Below are 15,444 nucleotides of genomic sequence, written 5' to 3' on the forward strand. Positions count from 1 at the left end.
CAATACGTCAATTAGCACAAATGGTAAGTTCCGACAGTGCCTACAAGTGTGCCTACTGGCCGCTAGATGGCAATACCGGTTTCATATGTATACACCTGGTAAATAATTAATCAGAATTAGGTTAAATCTTGAATTAAATATTTTTGTTAATTAAGTGTGCATTCAATCATTAAGATGACCACTGAGTTCAATTAACCTGAGTAAAAAATAATTTTTACTTTATTTTCATGAGGTTCGAACACTATAGACCCAAAGATTCAATGTAGGGTCATTATTCAAGGGGAGGTTAAAGAGTGTCAAAGTAGGGTCTTGAGTTATAAAAATGTAGGCTCTAAAGATTCAAAGTAGCTTCAGAGAGGTGTTACAGCCGCAAAGGAGGCTCTAATGTTTCATTTTTCTAGGAGTTAAAAGTTTAAAGCAGGGGCTATAAGTTTAAAGAACGTCAAAGCAGGTTCTAATAAGGAGATGCAACTTCAAAGTAGGGTCTTAATTTCGACTCGGGAATATATAAAATGAGAAAATAGTTCAAACAACCACCTATGACATGTGTGGGAGCAGCTGCGATTCAGGAAAATAATACTGGCTCCTAGCAAAATCGATTTTAATAATAAGTTAGAAGAATGAAACTCTTTATTAAAGGTAAATAGTTTTTAGAGTTTCTTAACTTTTTCCACATGCAACTTTTTGTTCGTGTTGTGCAAGACCGAAAAATCTACTATATAAAATGCAAATTTGTGGAGTTGAGGCTCGATACCGTCCACACCGTTGCATAGATCGACTTGAAAATTCATACACATGTAGATTAGGCACTGGAGATGCTTATGCAAATCCACAGCTTTTGACCAATCATCACCAAATTTTGCACACATATTCTTTGAACTTCCAGCCAAGTTCTTTTAAATTATATAACGTAGAATACTTCTAAAAAAAGGGTATGGGAGGGGTTGGTATAGGTGGGGGAGGGGGGCATTAGGAGTTTCTGACCAATCAGGATCAGATTTTTCACACTTATTCTTTGGGTTCCCGAATAGGTCGTACGAGTATTAACAGAGTATTAAGGTAGTTTTTGAAATATATAAAATTAAGTGGTCTAAAACGTATGATGCGTATGAATATCTACAGTTTTCGGCAATTGGGACCAAACTTCGCACATATATTCTTTGGGTTCCAAAACAGGTCATAAGGGAAGGGGGGCATAAGGGGAGTACGTTCGCAGTTTTTAACCAACCGACATCAGAATTATTGTAAATATTCTTTGGGTATACTAGCGCAGCTAGTATACCATAAAATGTCAAATACACAATTTTGTAACTGGAAAAAAAATATTTTCATGAGAACAGAAGATATCAATCTGATCGAACACAAATTTGAAGGGCTTGTTACTCCTGGGAAAATAAAATGTTTACCGATATTTTTTAGATACTACATTAGAATCCACTACTCGAAAAAACAAGGATTCGAACGAAATTAAAGGACATTTTCTGATAGGTTGTGTATGTAAAGCCAGTACCGGTAAAAAAAATGTCGGTACAGGTAAGAAAAATGACCGGTATCCACAATTTGTTTTTTACCGGTTTTTTTAAAAAGCATATTTTAAGGAAGAGCCTCGACTGCGGGAAGAAGGTACAAAAAATGATTGTTTTCCAAATATGTTTACTGCTACGGTTCGATCCTCAATATCGGCCATCTTGATAGTTCAAGTCCAAGACTAAAAATCCTTGGAAAAATATTATTTCTGTGACCAGTCACAGAGGTGCCTTCTAGTCCGACAACACGTTGTCCGTCGACGTTGAAGGAATTCCTTGAATTGCATGAATTCCTTGAATTTCACGAATTCCATAAATATGCGCGATCTGTCGCTACCTTGCTAGATATATGCTTTCTAAAAAAAACCGGTAAAAAAAATTTCCGATACCAGTCTTTTTTTTACCGATACCGTCAATTTTTTTACCGGTATCAACAGTGTATACACCTCGTTTTTGATATTTGCCAAGTTATTTCTGTAAATTCAATATAATTGATCTAAAAACTATGCTTAGTATGCAAAAATACAAAAAAAGTATGCAGCTACGAAGGCCTAATGTCACAATTGCATTTCTTTTAAGTTTTATGTTGAAAGAAACAAAAAGGAACGTAACGAAGGTTTCTTTACGCTTCTTTTCGTCCTTTTTCATATAAAATATGATGACCACATCATTTTAACATTATGTCTTCGTGACCACATTATCTTTTGATAATTTTTTTAGACTGAGCTTAGTTTTTAGCCAAATTATTTTTAATTTATCAATAATAATTTAAAATATTAAAAAATGCCCCTTAATTTCGTTCGAATTCCTGCATAAATTGATTTTTTCGACCTCATACATTCACATTTAAAAAAAGAAAAATATTCGTTGTCTTTCTGACAAAAAAAGCTTTTTTGATACAAAGAAATGCATTAATTGCTCCAAAGAAAATTGTTTTTTTTTCGTTAAAAATAATGTAATTCATTTTAAAGTTATTGATGGCACGTTATACTTATCCGATTATTATTTTACCGACATTTTTGTGGACCATAACAAATCCACACGAAATGAGATACCAAGCAGCAACTTTAAAAAAAATATCACGGTTCAAGATAGGCAACAGAGGTGATTTTTTCAATATAATCCTCAAAGCAGCGGTGTAATCAGGATCAGGTGGGGTGTATCCACACCCCAGTCGATTTGAAACATATTACGAATGATTTATGGCATAATATTGTTTCTAATGCTTTTAACAACATTACACAATTAATACAAAATCCTGTTAAATAAAACAAGAATCCAACGACCAAATTTCGACCACAACGAATAAACAAAAACCAAAAATCCTATTGTAATCTGAAAAAAAAACAAATAAAATTTTCGGACAAAAATAAAAAAGAGGAAAGAAAAATGAGAAAGCAGCCAACCACATCCCCTTCCTTCTCTCTTTCCTTCTTTCGTCTTTTTTATTTTTATTATCATCAAATAACAATAAAATAAAAAACATAAATAAATAAAATTGCATTACCAACGTTTCGGTACTCGTACAGTACAGGTTTTGCATCAATTTGATTATTAGACTCTTAAATGGGATTTTTAATTTGGATTTTGGTTTCATTTATATTTCTTGAATTTTTATTACACAATTATTCAAATGACTTTTTCAATCATTTTATGCCAAATTATAACGAGAAAATTCCATTTCTTAGATTTTTTCAGTCATAAGAAACATAAACGCTATTCACACAGTCCCGAACGCATAATATATTTCATAAAGGATAATAAATGATTAAGTAACTTATTGCAGTAACGTAAATAATATATTGACCAAAAAAATGAAGTTACATAATCACACCGAAAAAAATATGTAACTATATTAGTTCAATAATACCTTGAACTAATACGCTTCGCATAAATTAGAACTTAGTAGAAAAAAAGCGAACTGGATCTCTTCATTTAATTTGTAATTTTATCGGTTTGAGTATAGAACCCACGCTATAGCAATTCCGAATTACATCGATTAAGTAAGTATTGAAATGGAGCAGTTCTTCATGTAAAACTCGCATTATTCATAAGTTGAATATCAGCTGTTCTAAAGCATCGAAACAGATACTGCTCCACTTTTGTATAGGGTACGTAACGAAATTTGAATCACAGTGCATCGATATAGATATACTCGCTAAGCTTCGCTCCGTTTGATTATGCTGGTTCGAATGACGACAAACAGCGAGGATCCAACGAATCTGTAACGTTTAAATTTGAGAGCTCGCGAGATTTGATATTTAAATAATTATTCTTTAATTTTTCCCAACACATATTTTTCGGCGCCTCAACTCAGCGCAATGCTCATGCGAAGCTCCTAAGTTACAGATTCGTTAGATCCTTTGCTTTTGAAATGTTCTTTATTGATCATAAATTTTAATTCTTTACAATAATTACGCATGTATACAAAAAATTGTTTGTTTACAATATACATATAAGATATCTAGTTCGTTGTGTCGAACGCGGCCTATTTGTTTATAATATTGCTTATTTTATGTTCCTACAGTTAGTTACGCTTTCGCGAATCATAATACTGTTTGGGTAAAAAGAAATATTGTTACAAAAACCCACTAAATTTATGTTTTCAGCTTAACCTAAGGACTAGAAATTACAAAATATATAGCTGAAATAAGATGAGCTAACTATCAATTAATATGTGATATGGCATTTTATACTTCATTTTGAACGGTGCTTCGTTCTTTTTAAGTAGTTTCGCCTCCTGCATATCAGGTACATTATTTATTTGATTCTCGTAGAAATTTCTTGTCATATTGTATATTTCTGTTTCTATATCAGGTAAATTTAGTTTTCTATGGAGATCCGCGTTTCTCTCTCTAGGTTTTGCATTAGTTATCATTCTAATGCAGTAGAGCATTAGTGCTTTAATAATAACGTTGTACAAGATAGTTTTGTTTTTAATACTAAGGTTACTTCTCCAACTTATTAGACAATATAAAATACCTATCATTTTTGTCACTTTAGTTTTAATCGCTTTAACATGTGCAGTAAAGTTCATTCTATATTGCAATATTAAACCTAGGTATAACACTTGTAAGTTTGGTTCTATAATTTTATCACGCATTATAAATTCAGGTATTTTTTATTTCTTATCCTTATGTGTAAAAACTATCAGATCAGTCTTATCAGCGTTAATTTTAAGCTTCCATTTATCGAAAAATTCTGCAACAATGGTCGCATATTTCTGCAGTCTGACTACAACAAGTCTTTTGCTCATAGATGCCGTATACGCAGCCGTGTCATCGGCAAATAATGAGAGCAATACTCCTATCATTCGCGTTATATCATTTATATAAAATACGAATAGAAATGGACCCAGGATTGAACCTTGGGGTACTCTGCCTCGATATCTTGTTCTTTAGATTTAACTCCATTCGCCGAGACCACGAATTTCCTGTTCTTGATATAGTTTTGTATAATTTTAATAAGATAGATTGGTAAGTTGTATTTTTTAAATTTGTAAATCAGGCCTTTGTTACAGACAGTATCAAAAGCCTTCTCCAGGTCAAGAATTAGCATTGCTGTAGAGATTTTTTTATTAAAATTAGCACTAATAAAATTCGTCACCCTGATTAATTGTGCAACTGTATTTCTCTTTGCTCAAAAACCAAACTGTTCTGGAATTAGCACTTTATTTTTTTCTTCAAAGCTGTTAATCCTGTTATATATTATTTTTTCAAAAAGTTTGCCTAGTGTAGGTAAAAGACTAATTGGTCTGTAGCTCGCAGGGAAGAGTTTGTCTTTTCTTGCCTTATGAAAGGGAAGAACATTTGCGATTTTCCAAACCTCTCGAAAGTATGATGCCATCAAACATGAATTAAAAGGATAAGCTAATTGAACAACGGCCTCTTTCGGTAAGTTTTTAAATATAATATTCTGTATACCATCTAGGTCCGGAGCTTTCCTGGATCCAGTCTTGAGTATTGCTTTCCTAATTTCGCTCGGCGTAACTAACTCTATGTCTTCTTTGCTAACATTTTTGTTTTCTACCTGTGTATATTCGGCGTTGACTAATCTCTCGGTGCACTCATCGCCCAGGTCCCTTGTTAAGTGATGCGCCCTCTCGTAGTGTTCTGCCAAAAGATTAGCTTTCTCAACATCCTCCACTGCTAGCCCTCTCGGACATCTTGACATTTTCCATAAACTATTATCTCTAATTTCGAGATTTTTCAGTTTATTATCCCAATTTAAGGTTTCAAATTTCACAATTTCCCTATTAATTTTATTTGCCAACCTATTTTTTACTTTCCTTACTTCGCCACTACTGATTCTCTGATAGATTCTGCGTAAGGCATTTCTATCCTTTATAAGTGTTTTAATATAAGGCGGCAGGGACTATCACACTTCGAGAAGTTTGCTGGGTGTGCTCCTAACCAATTGGCATATTGCACTTGTTGGTCTTTTGTTTTTGTGCACATTCTAGTGAGATGTTCACCAATACACTTAACACACTTTGGTGGATTTTTACAGTATGAGGTCCCATGTCCGAACTTCTGGCATATTCTGCATTGCGTGTCACGTCTTGTGTTTCTAAATGTTTTCCAATATATCCTGACTGTGCATAAGTACCTAAGGTTCCTCACTTTTTGCATATCCGCATCTGGTTTGAGGACGACCGAAAAATTCGGATGGTATACTTTGGTGTTTTTGTCCTTGTTGCTTCTATCTTCCTTTTCTTGTTCCATTTTGCGTCTTTTTAACAGCGCCACTTTTTTGCAACATACATGTTGTGATATCAACTCGTTGAATATGTCCTGTATAGGTAGGTTCGGCAGGCCCTTGAGAACCAGATTTTTATTTTTGTGTCCTTTAAATCCATGAGTAAAATATGGAACTCCTTCCTTGTCAAGTTCTAGTTTTAGAGCATTGTAGTCTTCGATAGTGTCCACTCGCACCGAAAGTCCCTCTTTAGTTAGTGCCACTTTTACATTTTTCGTGACTGTATAACCCTTAATTTTGTTAATGGTCCCTGCATAGTCTGCAATCGCCCGTGTGATAATAATAGGTGGTATGTTGACTTTTTTGCCTGTTGCTCCATCCTGCGCGTCAGCACTTTCATCGGTGATCTCCTCGTCCATGTCCGAACTACTGTCCTCTTCGTTTTTGTGTTTCAGGTTATCCGTCACCTCTTCCGAAAGAGCTTCATACCGATTTGAGGTAGGAACCGGTTCACGCGATATCTTTGAACGTTTATTGATCCTCATTTTGCTAACCTACACTTCACAGAATTAATTCATCGAATCAAATGAATCGAATCCAATAAATAATTCAATCATTCCACCCGATACAAAAGTGGAACACTATCTGTTTCGATGCTTTAGAACAGCTGACATTCAACTTATGAACGTTGCGAGTTCTACATGAAGAACTTCTCCATTTCAATACTTACTTAATCAATGTAATTCGGTATTGCTATAGCGTCGGTTCTATACTCAAACCGATAAAATTACAAATTAAATGAAGAGATCCAGTTCGACTTTTTTACCTACTGACTTCTAATTTATGCGAAGCGTATTAGTTCAAGGTATTATTGAACTAATGTAGTTACATATTTTTGTCGGTGTATTATCGATTCTCAAAACATCTGTAGGATGACTTAGTGACCCTCATCCATTCCCACGTACAGAGGACAACTGAAGAGGAGGCTATTGCGATCCCTACCTCCCTGGGACGCTCTACACAGACAAAAAGATATCGCAAGACCTCTATATTGCAAGAAAGCGCAATATGATAACGTACAATCAGGTCCCGAAGCTTTGTACGATATTATAATGCACTTATATCACAGACAAAAATGAAGTTAAATTTTGTTGCTGTCGTCTGCTACGGCGTCCTTAGCAGCAATGGGAAAAATGCAGAGTATGAGTCAGTTCGAGCTATAAATCGAGACTCTAGATTTAAAACAATCACAGAGAAAATTAAAAATTTGCTGCAGGTAAGACCTGCAACTGTTAATGATTAAACATATTTCGGCGAAAGTTTCATTGAGGTTAGGAAAATAATTCTGAACTTGTCGACTGCGTCGCGCTGAAGTGAACAAATTTCAGTAAAACATGTAGAATCTACGACAGAAAACACAAAAAAATATGTACTTACTGATATATTTCCTACGAAATAAATCATATTATTGTAGAAGAATTAGAACTTACTTAATACAATTTAGCAAATGCGCAAAATGTAACTGAGGGATGGGAATCCCCATTTCTTACATTATAGATTGCACAATTATGCGGTATATAATGTAAAAACTTGCAATGTACGATATCACGATTTTGCGCTATTATAATGCGATAATTACGATATATAGCGCAGGAATTGCGATATATATTGTAATTTGTGCGATATAGTTTTCTCAGTGTAGGCCTAGCGCATGCGCTAAAATAGGGCCTTGGGATGTCTAAACACCCCATCTTTTGGAGTGAGGGTTAAAACACATAAGGTAATGCTCATGTCTAATACGCCGGACAAGATATTTTTTGTGAGACAGTAATTTTTATTAATCTATGGAGAAATGCTATTCTTACCAGCAATAAGAGTTGGTATCCAGAATCTAGTGGCCAACAAGCAAGAAAAAATTGTAGTAGCAGCAAGACAATCGGCAATTATGTTCGTCTGTTTCGCTGGTCGGTGAAAATCTACATCCTTGAGGGCATTGGTTGCTCGTCTTTTGAATTGTTGATAAAATCCATCAGGAAAAAATGTTAAAGGGACTGACCGGGGAGTCACAGCATCACGAACATAAAAGTTGGGCAGTAGAATTTCGGCCTTATCAGTTAGGTGGTGCGTCTGAAATATAAATATTTCAAATTAAAATAAGTCTGATCGCTGCGCGCGCCCTTTCTCATCGGGCGCATGGCTTGCTCCGCTTTCGCGTCGAATCTTGCGCTTCGCGCTTTGTATTTGTAGTTCCACAAAAATTGTGGACAGACTTTTTAAAAATAATAATTGAACCATAATAACCGTCTGATACTTGATGATTGTGAATTGTTTTTTGTTAAAGCTCTTTCGGCTTTTAATGAATACATTCTCATAATGTGTCTCGCGCTTCGAATTCGATTGAAGTATGTCCAAAACGAAAAATGTTCTACATTATGTTCAACTTTTTAACAATGTCTGTACCTTGGTCCGGAACTTCTGTCGTTTTTCCATTAATTTAAATTTTGTTAATTTTCATGTCATTACGATAGCTTATGAAAAATGTGTAAAATAAAATGTAGTTCTATTTTAGGTAAATAATTTTGACATTAAACTTTTAACATTAAAATTTTAACGCAAAATTTGTAGATTTTTCTAGGATGAACAGTTCTGCTTTTTTAACATTTGATCATGTCTTGCATAGTTTGGTCGACAAATAGAATTTTTAAATTGCAATACAAATTTTTACGAAAGATCTGGTATAGTTTTGTTGGAAAATGAAATTTTTCATTATTTAGAAAGCATTTTCGAAGGATAAAACCAGAACTGTTGCACAAAAATGACTATTCAAACGAATTCGTTCTTCCTTTTAGGTCTTCAAACAATCTGAGAATGTATGCATATTGAAAGGTTCACCTTTGATATGCTTAATCTATTTTTAGTTCTCCGTATCGGTATATAAAAATAGATTGTACTTTTAATGATAATTTAATACTTGCAAGTTCTACACACCTCAAATGCTTCAGTAATGTCAGTTCCCTTTGTCAATGTTAACCATTCTGAACCTCCTGGATGTATTTTAACCCATTTTCCAAGATCATATAATCCATTTCTAATTCTCCAGAGACCTTCTGCTCCATCGTCAATTCTTCTACCTTCTATAAAACCGTGGCCTGTTTTCAAAAAATCTTTTCGTCCGGTTGGGTATTTTAAACCTGGCACAGTACTCAAAAATTTTTCCATATTATTAATTTTTATATTCTGGAAAAATTGCGGTTTGAAGTTAGAAAATTACAACAAAAAAATCCTATAGGTCGAAAAATGGTTGCAAATTTTTTGTATACAAGTCTTTGGAGGTGAACAATAAACAAAAGATATAAAATAAAACAACATCTCTATGTGAAAATTAATTTTTTGAAAATATGTAAAAAAATCACATTTTTTATTTCTTTAATTGTACAAAAAAGTTGTACATATAACACATACAAACTATACATATCGAACTTGAAATTTAATCAATATGAATTCAAGAAACATGTAATTATGTTTTTAATGACATACAAATTTCGAGGTTTTTAAAGTGTAAAATTTTTGTATAAAAGGCTAAATTCACTATAACTTTTTAGTTCATGGCTAAAAATTTTTAAGTTAAAGAATTAACAAAAGACATGAACGACATTGACATTTCGACAAATTAAAAAAAATGTTTTTGGCTCCCAAACCACAACTTTTTTGTCCATTTCAGAGGATTCGATTAACCCTACACGGATCCTGCAGGGGACAAATGTGCCCCACGCGAAATTCAATTAATTCTCCTGAGCAAATATCTCTGATTTTTTGGTGCAGACCCTAACCATAATTCAGTTCGACTATCCTAGAGTGCAGTGACAGTATATCATGGTATTTTAATGTTTTGAATTGATTTTTTGTAATTTAAGTGAAAATTATATGTAAAAATTACTAAAAATGTAATATATATCAATGTAAAGTTGTTTTCTTTAATTTTATTCATACAGTGCTCATAAATTCCAATAATAAATCAATTAATAAATAATACATGAATCATTGGTTTTTTTTATCAAAGCTATCGAGAATATACGAACTAAAAAGTGCCGATGCTGTGACTACAGTGTCGCAAGAAAAAGAGAAAAATTGCAACCGACCTGTGTGTGACGAACATAGGGCAGTCTTGTGCAACCTTTGCACCGAAGTAGATTAAGCTTATTTAATGCAAAATTTATTGTAATTAATCGTTTTTTAATTTAATTTAATTTCGAGAATTAGTTTGAAAATAAAAATAGTTTGTTTTTTCAGAAAAGGCTTCTTTTTTTTAATTCCGATGAATTTTTCCTATCTTTCAAACTTACTAACCGCTTTTTCATTGAAAAAAACTTTTTCTTATTTTGTTTATCTGTATTTAAATGAAACCATCTTATTGTGCATCAGAAAACAAAGAGATTGACCTATTATATATGCAAATTATTTATAATAATAGGCATTCTGCCCGCGCTTATGATATTCCTAATTTTTAAAAATTTTCTAACTTCGAATGTTCAAATAAATATACTTTTTAGAAGGAACCTAATTAAAAGCTACACCACCTTAAAGAACAATTTGTCCCCTTCAAAGTGGCGTTTGGAATTTTAAAATTAGTTAATTAGAAAAGAAATGACATGATTTTTCCCAAAAAATGTCAAAAACACAATTTTTCTCGATTTTTATTTGTTTAAATATTTTTTTCAACATTTTCAATTCATTGAAACTGGATGTTATATACACCAATCTCTCCGACATTAAAAAATGAAGAGAATTGTGTATACTAAAATCTGATGCCGATGAAAGGAAAAGATTTTGCACAAGGAATCCAAATGGGGTACATTTGTCACCCACAGGAGCCGGTGAGGGCAAAAAAATGTATAGGATCCGTCTAGGGTTAATTTAACTAAGCCCAAGATGTTAATTGTGAAACATTTTTCATTATTAAAAAGTGTTGTAGTTTATTATTAATCACAAATTATAAAGGTAAAATTAAATCCATAGAGTAATGATGATAAAAACTGAAAATACGATAAGCTCACCAATGCTTCAATCCATTTTCCAAAATTTAAAATGGTCCACGAGAATGTTACACACAACAACTTCAGAATCCCCAATATTTTCCACCAATATCAATTAAGTATTCGACTTTGATGTGATGTCTGCATCGCATTCGTAAACACTGAGTGTTTCCTTTGGTTGCAATATCAGGGTCACATACATTGTAGGCGTCTATAAATCACGTGACCCTAGAGGGGGTGTGAGAGGGGGGATGTCAGAAAAAATCGAGGATAAAATATCGCTTTCAAGAACTTTAGAGGAGTGAGGACTTCTTTCCAATGAAACTGTGTGTGAGTTGATGTAAATGTCAACTACATTAAGGAGCGTGTTGCCTAGTGGCAGGGGTCCAAAATTTCAGTTTCTGTCTATGCACGCCGAAATTCAAGTGTGAATAACTCAGCTTGGACTTTTTCGATTTAAAAAGATATGGGCGTTTTAAAAAGCTATTTTCACGCAATTTAAGATAATTATATTTATTTATTTTTTAAATGAAAATGTAGCCTTGATTTATCGAAATAAATGATTATAATCGTTTTTATTCCGACATCATCCATTTTTTTCATACATTGCAGATCTGCCAGAGAAGCTCCCGTTATAGAGGACAATGTGGCCCAAGGGGGCGAGAGAAGCGCTACGAGCTTAGCCGAGCAACTCAACAACAACGCAGGAGTGTACGAAAAAAGCGAGCAGTACCCCCGGGGGGTAATCGTGTCGTCTACTTCAGTCATTTTCCGTCTGTTGCGAAAATATCGCAGGACATTCGCTTCAGTTTGATCTTAGTCACTCAGTTTTTAGGTTATGCGCCTTACGAAAATATCGAAAGAAAACAAGAGGAAGCGTTTATCTTTGGAAGAGAAAAATAAGCTTCTAGAAGAAGTGAAATCAGATGCCTCAAAACAGTCTTTTGAAAAAATATGATATGTCGGAGAGCATGTACAAGGCGGTGAGAGTGCGCAAATATCTCAATGGTCATAAAAGGTTTTTAAAAACAAACAATATTTTAAGCAAGCAAAACAATATTTTAACGTGTAGCAGCAAAAAATTTATTCTCATTTTAATCAAATAATTAGTTTAACCTTGTCTGGAGTATTGAACCTTTTTCGAAGATAATCTATATTCCCTCCATTAAATGTCTTATGGAAACCTTTAGAAATGGACAAAAGGAGATATTGAACCAATAGAAATTTTATGAATTATATATGGCTCTATGTGGTCCTATATATATACTTTTGTCCATTTGTATTAGCTTCTATAAGGCATTTAATAGAGGGTTGAGACTCCCATACCGTTAGAAATCTCAGAATATATACTGAAGATTCCCAGGCTCTGAGAAATTCTCCGCAAGCACTCAGGTAAATATTTTTAAAGGTCTAGGTAGCTCGTTTAAATGGTTTGAAGGCTTTAAAATGTTGCTCCCGAAATTGAAAAAATACGATCATCAATAACAATCAGAGAGGTTAAGATTGAAATAAGAATTCGATCATAAATAACAAGCAGAGAGGCTATAATCTCAATAAAGTTGCCGACACTTACTAAGAGTCCTTTATTAGGCGTTCGGATTGAAATTTAGAAATACATTTTTTTCATTTCAAATTTAAAAACCGAAAACATAATAATTCGGAATTTACGGATTTCGATTATTTCAGATATCTAACTTTTTTTTTAAATGCTTAAAATTGGAATGAATATAACGTATCTCGTAAATGGAGTAAGATGCGCCAGAACAGACAACATTTTTGAATTCAACTCGAAAATAGTATATAAGCTAGAACTATAAAATTTGTCTAATAAGAAAATTAATCCATTGAAAAAAAGGGTTAATAATTTGAAGAAAAATTTAAAAAGGGAGTCGGGTTGGTAACGGACAACTACTGTAAATAACTATGCCCGCCCGTTACGTGACGTGACGAATATAATAGAACAATTATATCAGCGTTTTCCAAGGTTTTTTCGCACTTTCTGGAGAGCGGCAGGGTCGCCACCCTCAAATTTGTTCGCAATACTGGAACCCAAGAGAGACACTGGACTGGATTAGAAGCTCAACCATGAGGGGGTCTCTTTTAAAATAGACTGAGATTTTAAATTATGGAGCGGCATACAGAATATTATTAGGAAGATGTAAAAATAATACAGATACATAATAACATAAGAATATTTATTTATGTTTGTCCATCTAAATCATTTCGCAGTAAATCTCAGAGATATTATTTATCTGTAGTTGGATAAAAACGCTGCAAAAATTGAAAACCATTAAATTTACATTTTTATACAATATATAAACACTTTTACACAGCTTATGAGATTACATAGAAAAATTTCTTATCACAGCCTGAGTCGAAATTTAAGCCCTATTTTGAAGCCGTAACTTTTACCTTAGTAGGGGCTGGAAGCTGTAAAGTACACGGAGAAACTCTTGATCGTAAAATTTGGCATTATAATATTGATATTTACAAAAGTTCGATGGCAATCTAGGATATAGCCGAGCAAATTGTATTATTACCGCAGCCATAGGAAGAAATACATTTTCCATTTATAGTTAGTAAAATTCATATTTTCGATAGCAGATTGGAGTTGAAAAAAGTGATATTCACAAATTAAATGATAAAACCGTATTTGCAATAACTAGCAGTTAAAATAACAAAAGTTGCAAAACAGGTAAGAAAAATTACTGTTTTCAATTGGAAGGTGCAATGAAAGAAAAAACAATAATTGAATGTAGTGCTTCGTAATTCAGTACCAAATGACCATTATACGCGCCGAAGTTTATGAGGATGATGAAATTCCTAAACCTTATAATTTGTTTTATCACAGGGAAATATCTCCGTTCTGCTGCCCCGGAGAACCGTGTTCAATTCCCGCCAGGGCTGATTTCTTCTAATAAAGTTTTCTCTTTTTCAGCTCAGAATAAAATATAAATATCTAATTGTATGTTTAATACATAAAATGTATACTGCATGAAGTGAATGCGAATTGATTTTTATTTTGCTCTTTCGACCATGGCAGTTTTTCCTATTTTCTATGGGAAAAATTAGAAATGCGTAGAATGAACATAGACAGAATGTCTTTACTATTATGTTTTGTAAACTTCACAGTCTGTCTTAGGGATTATAGTAAGTTTCTTTTGGTATAAGTGCAATTATTTAATCATTTATTTTATATTTCAATAAACATAATAACTTCAGAGTTTAATATTCACAATAGTAATTCTTACAATAGTGACACTATATCCTGGCTTGCTATTGTCGTATTGTAAAAATAAATATTATACCATCAAATTTTATAACAGAAAGTTTCTCCGTGTAGGTTCTAAATGAGCAGCGATTTCAATGTAATTTAGACCCTACTTTGACGCTAAAAGTGTCGGACATCAACCGTTTTCCACGTTTAAGGTCAAGTAGGGCCTCTATTTAAGACAAATTTGACCCTATTTTAAAGTTCAAACTACTACTGTAGGACTTGTGGCATCAAAGCAGGTTCTCTATAATCTCACAACAATATGAATGAAAAAAAATCAATTTTGTTGCTTATCAGAAAAAATAAAATAATATCTTTGATATAAATATTAAAGATATTCGCACTTATTTTAGATACATTCTTTATAGAATTTTGTTATATTGACGCTAAATCATACTGCACTGAAAAATCCGCAAGTACTAGGAAACGAACCCGTGATCGCACGCACGCACTGAGTATTTATCAAACGCCTAACGCTCTAACCGATTCATCTAACAGAACGCGTTAGGATGTCTTCGATAAAAATAATGAGCACTGGTACAATAACACAGCCACACAAAAAAAAGTGTGCGGATCTGGTAACAAGACACACGTTTTCCTATGGATTTTGGGGCGCTGAATTCAAATTCGGTATCAAAAATCACCCATCACGTCATGGTTTAGCCATACCTCAAAAAATGACGAAAAATCATACACTGAGGCAAATAAATTTCAAAATAATGCCAGTGATGCAAATTTTCACTTCAAAAACATGTCGACAGCTGTGAAGGATCAACCCTTGCCTGATATCAACTTATTTAACATAACTTTATCCAACAGAACCTGACCTCACCTAACCTGAATTAATAAAAATTTATTGAACTACACGTAAATCTCTGGAAGCATATTTTCCCAGTAGCAAATGTATGCTACA

The 15,444-nt window shown here is 33.3% G+C and overlaps 1 protein-coding gene across 1 annotated transcript in view; it reads right to left on the reverse strand.

Annotated features, from left to right (window-relative positions):
• LOC117174670 (cytochrome b5-related protein) overlaps positions 1 to 11,438 on the reverse strand; it is a 31,114-nt gene extending 19,676 nt beyond the window's left edge. The window contains exons 1-3 of the mRNA XM_033363966.1: positions 11,279 to 11,438; positions 9,213 to 9,461; positions 8,090 to 8,351 (exon numbers count right to left, since the gene is read on the reverse strand). Coding sequence (XP_033219857.1) covers positions 8,090 to 8,351; positions 9,213 to 9,443 — 493 coding nt within the window. The 5' untranslated portion in view covers positions 9,444 to 9,461; positions 11,279 to 11,438. The remainder of the gene's footprint in view (positions 1 to 8,089; positions 8,352 to 9,212; positions 9,462 to 11,278) is intronic.
• Positions 11,439 to 15,444: the final 4,006 nt, after the last annotated feature.

Source organism: Belonocnema kinseyi, chromosome 1, assembly GCF_010883055.1.
Source record: "Belonocnema kinseyi isolate 2016_QV_RU_SX_M_011 chromosome 1, B_treatae_v1, whole genome shotgun sequence".
NCBI lineage: Eukaryota > Metazoa > Arthropoda > Insecta > Hymenoptera > Cynipidae > Belonocnema > Belonocnema kinseyi.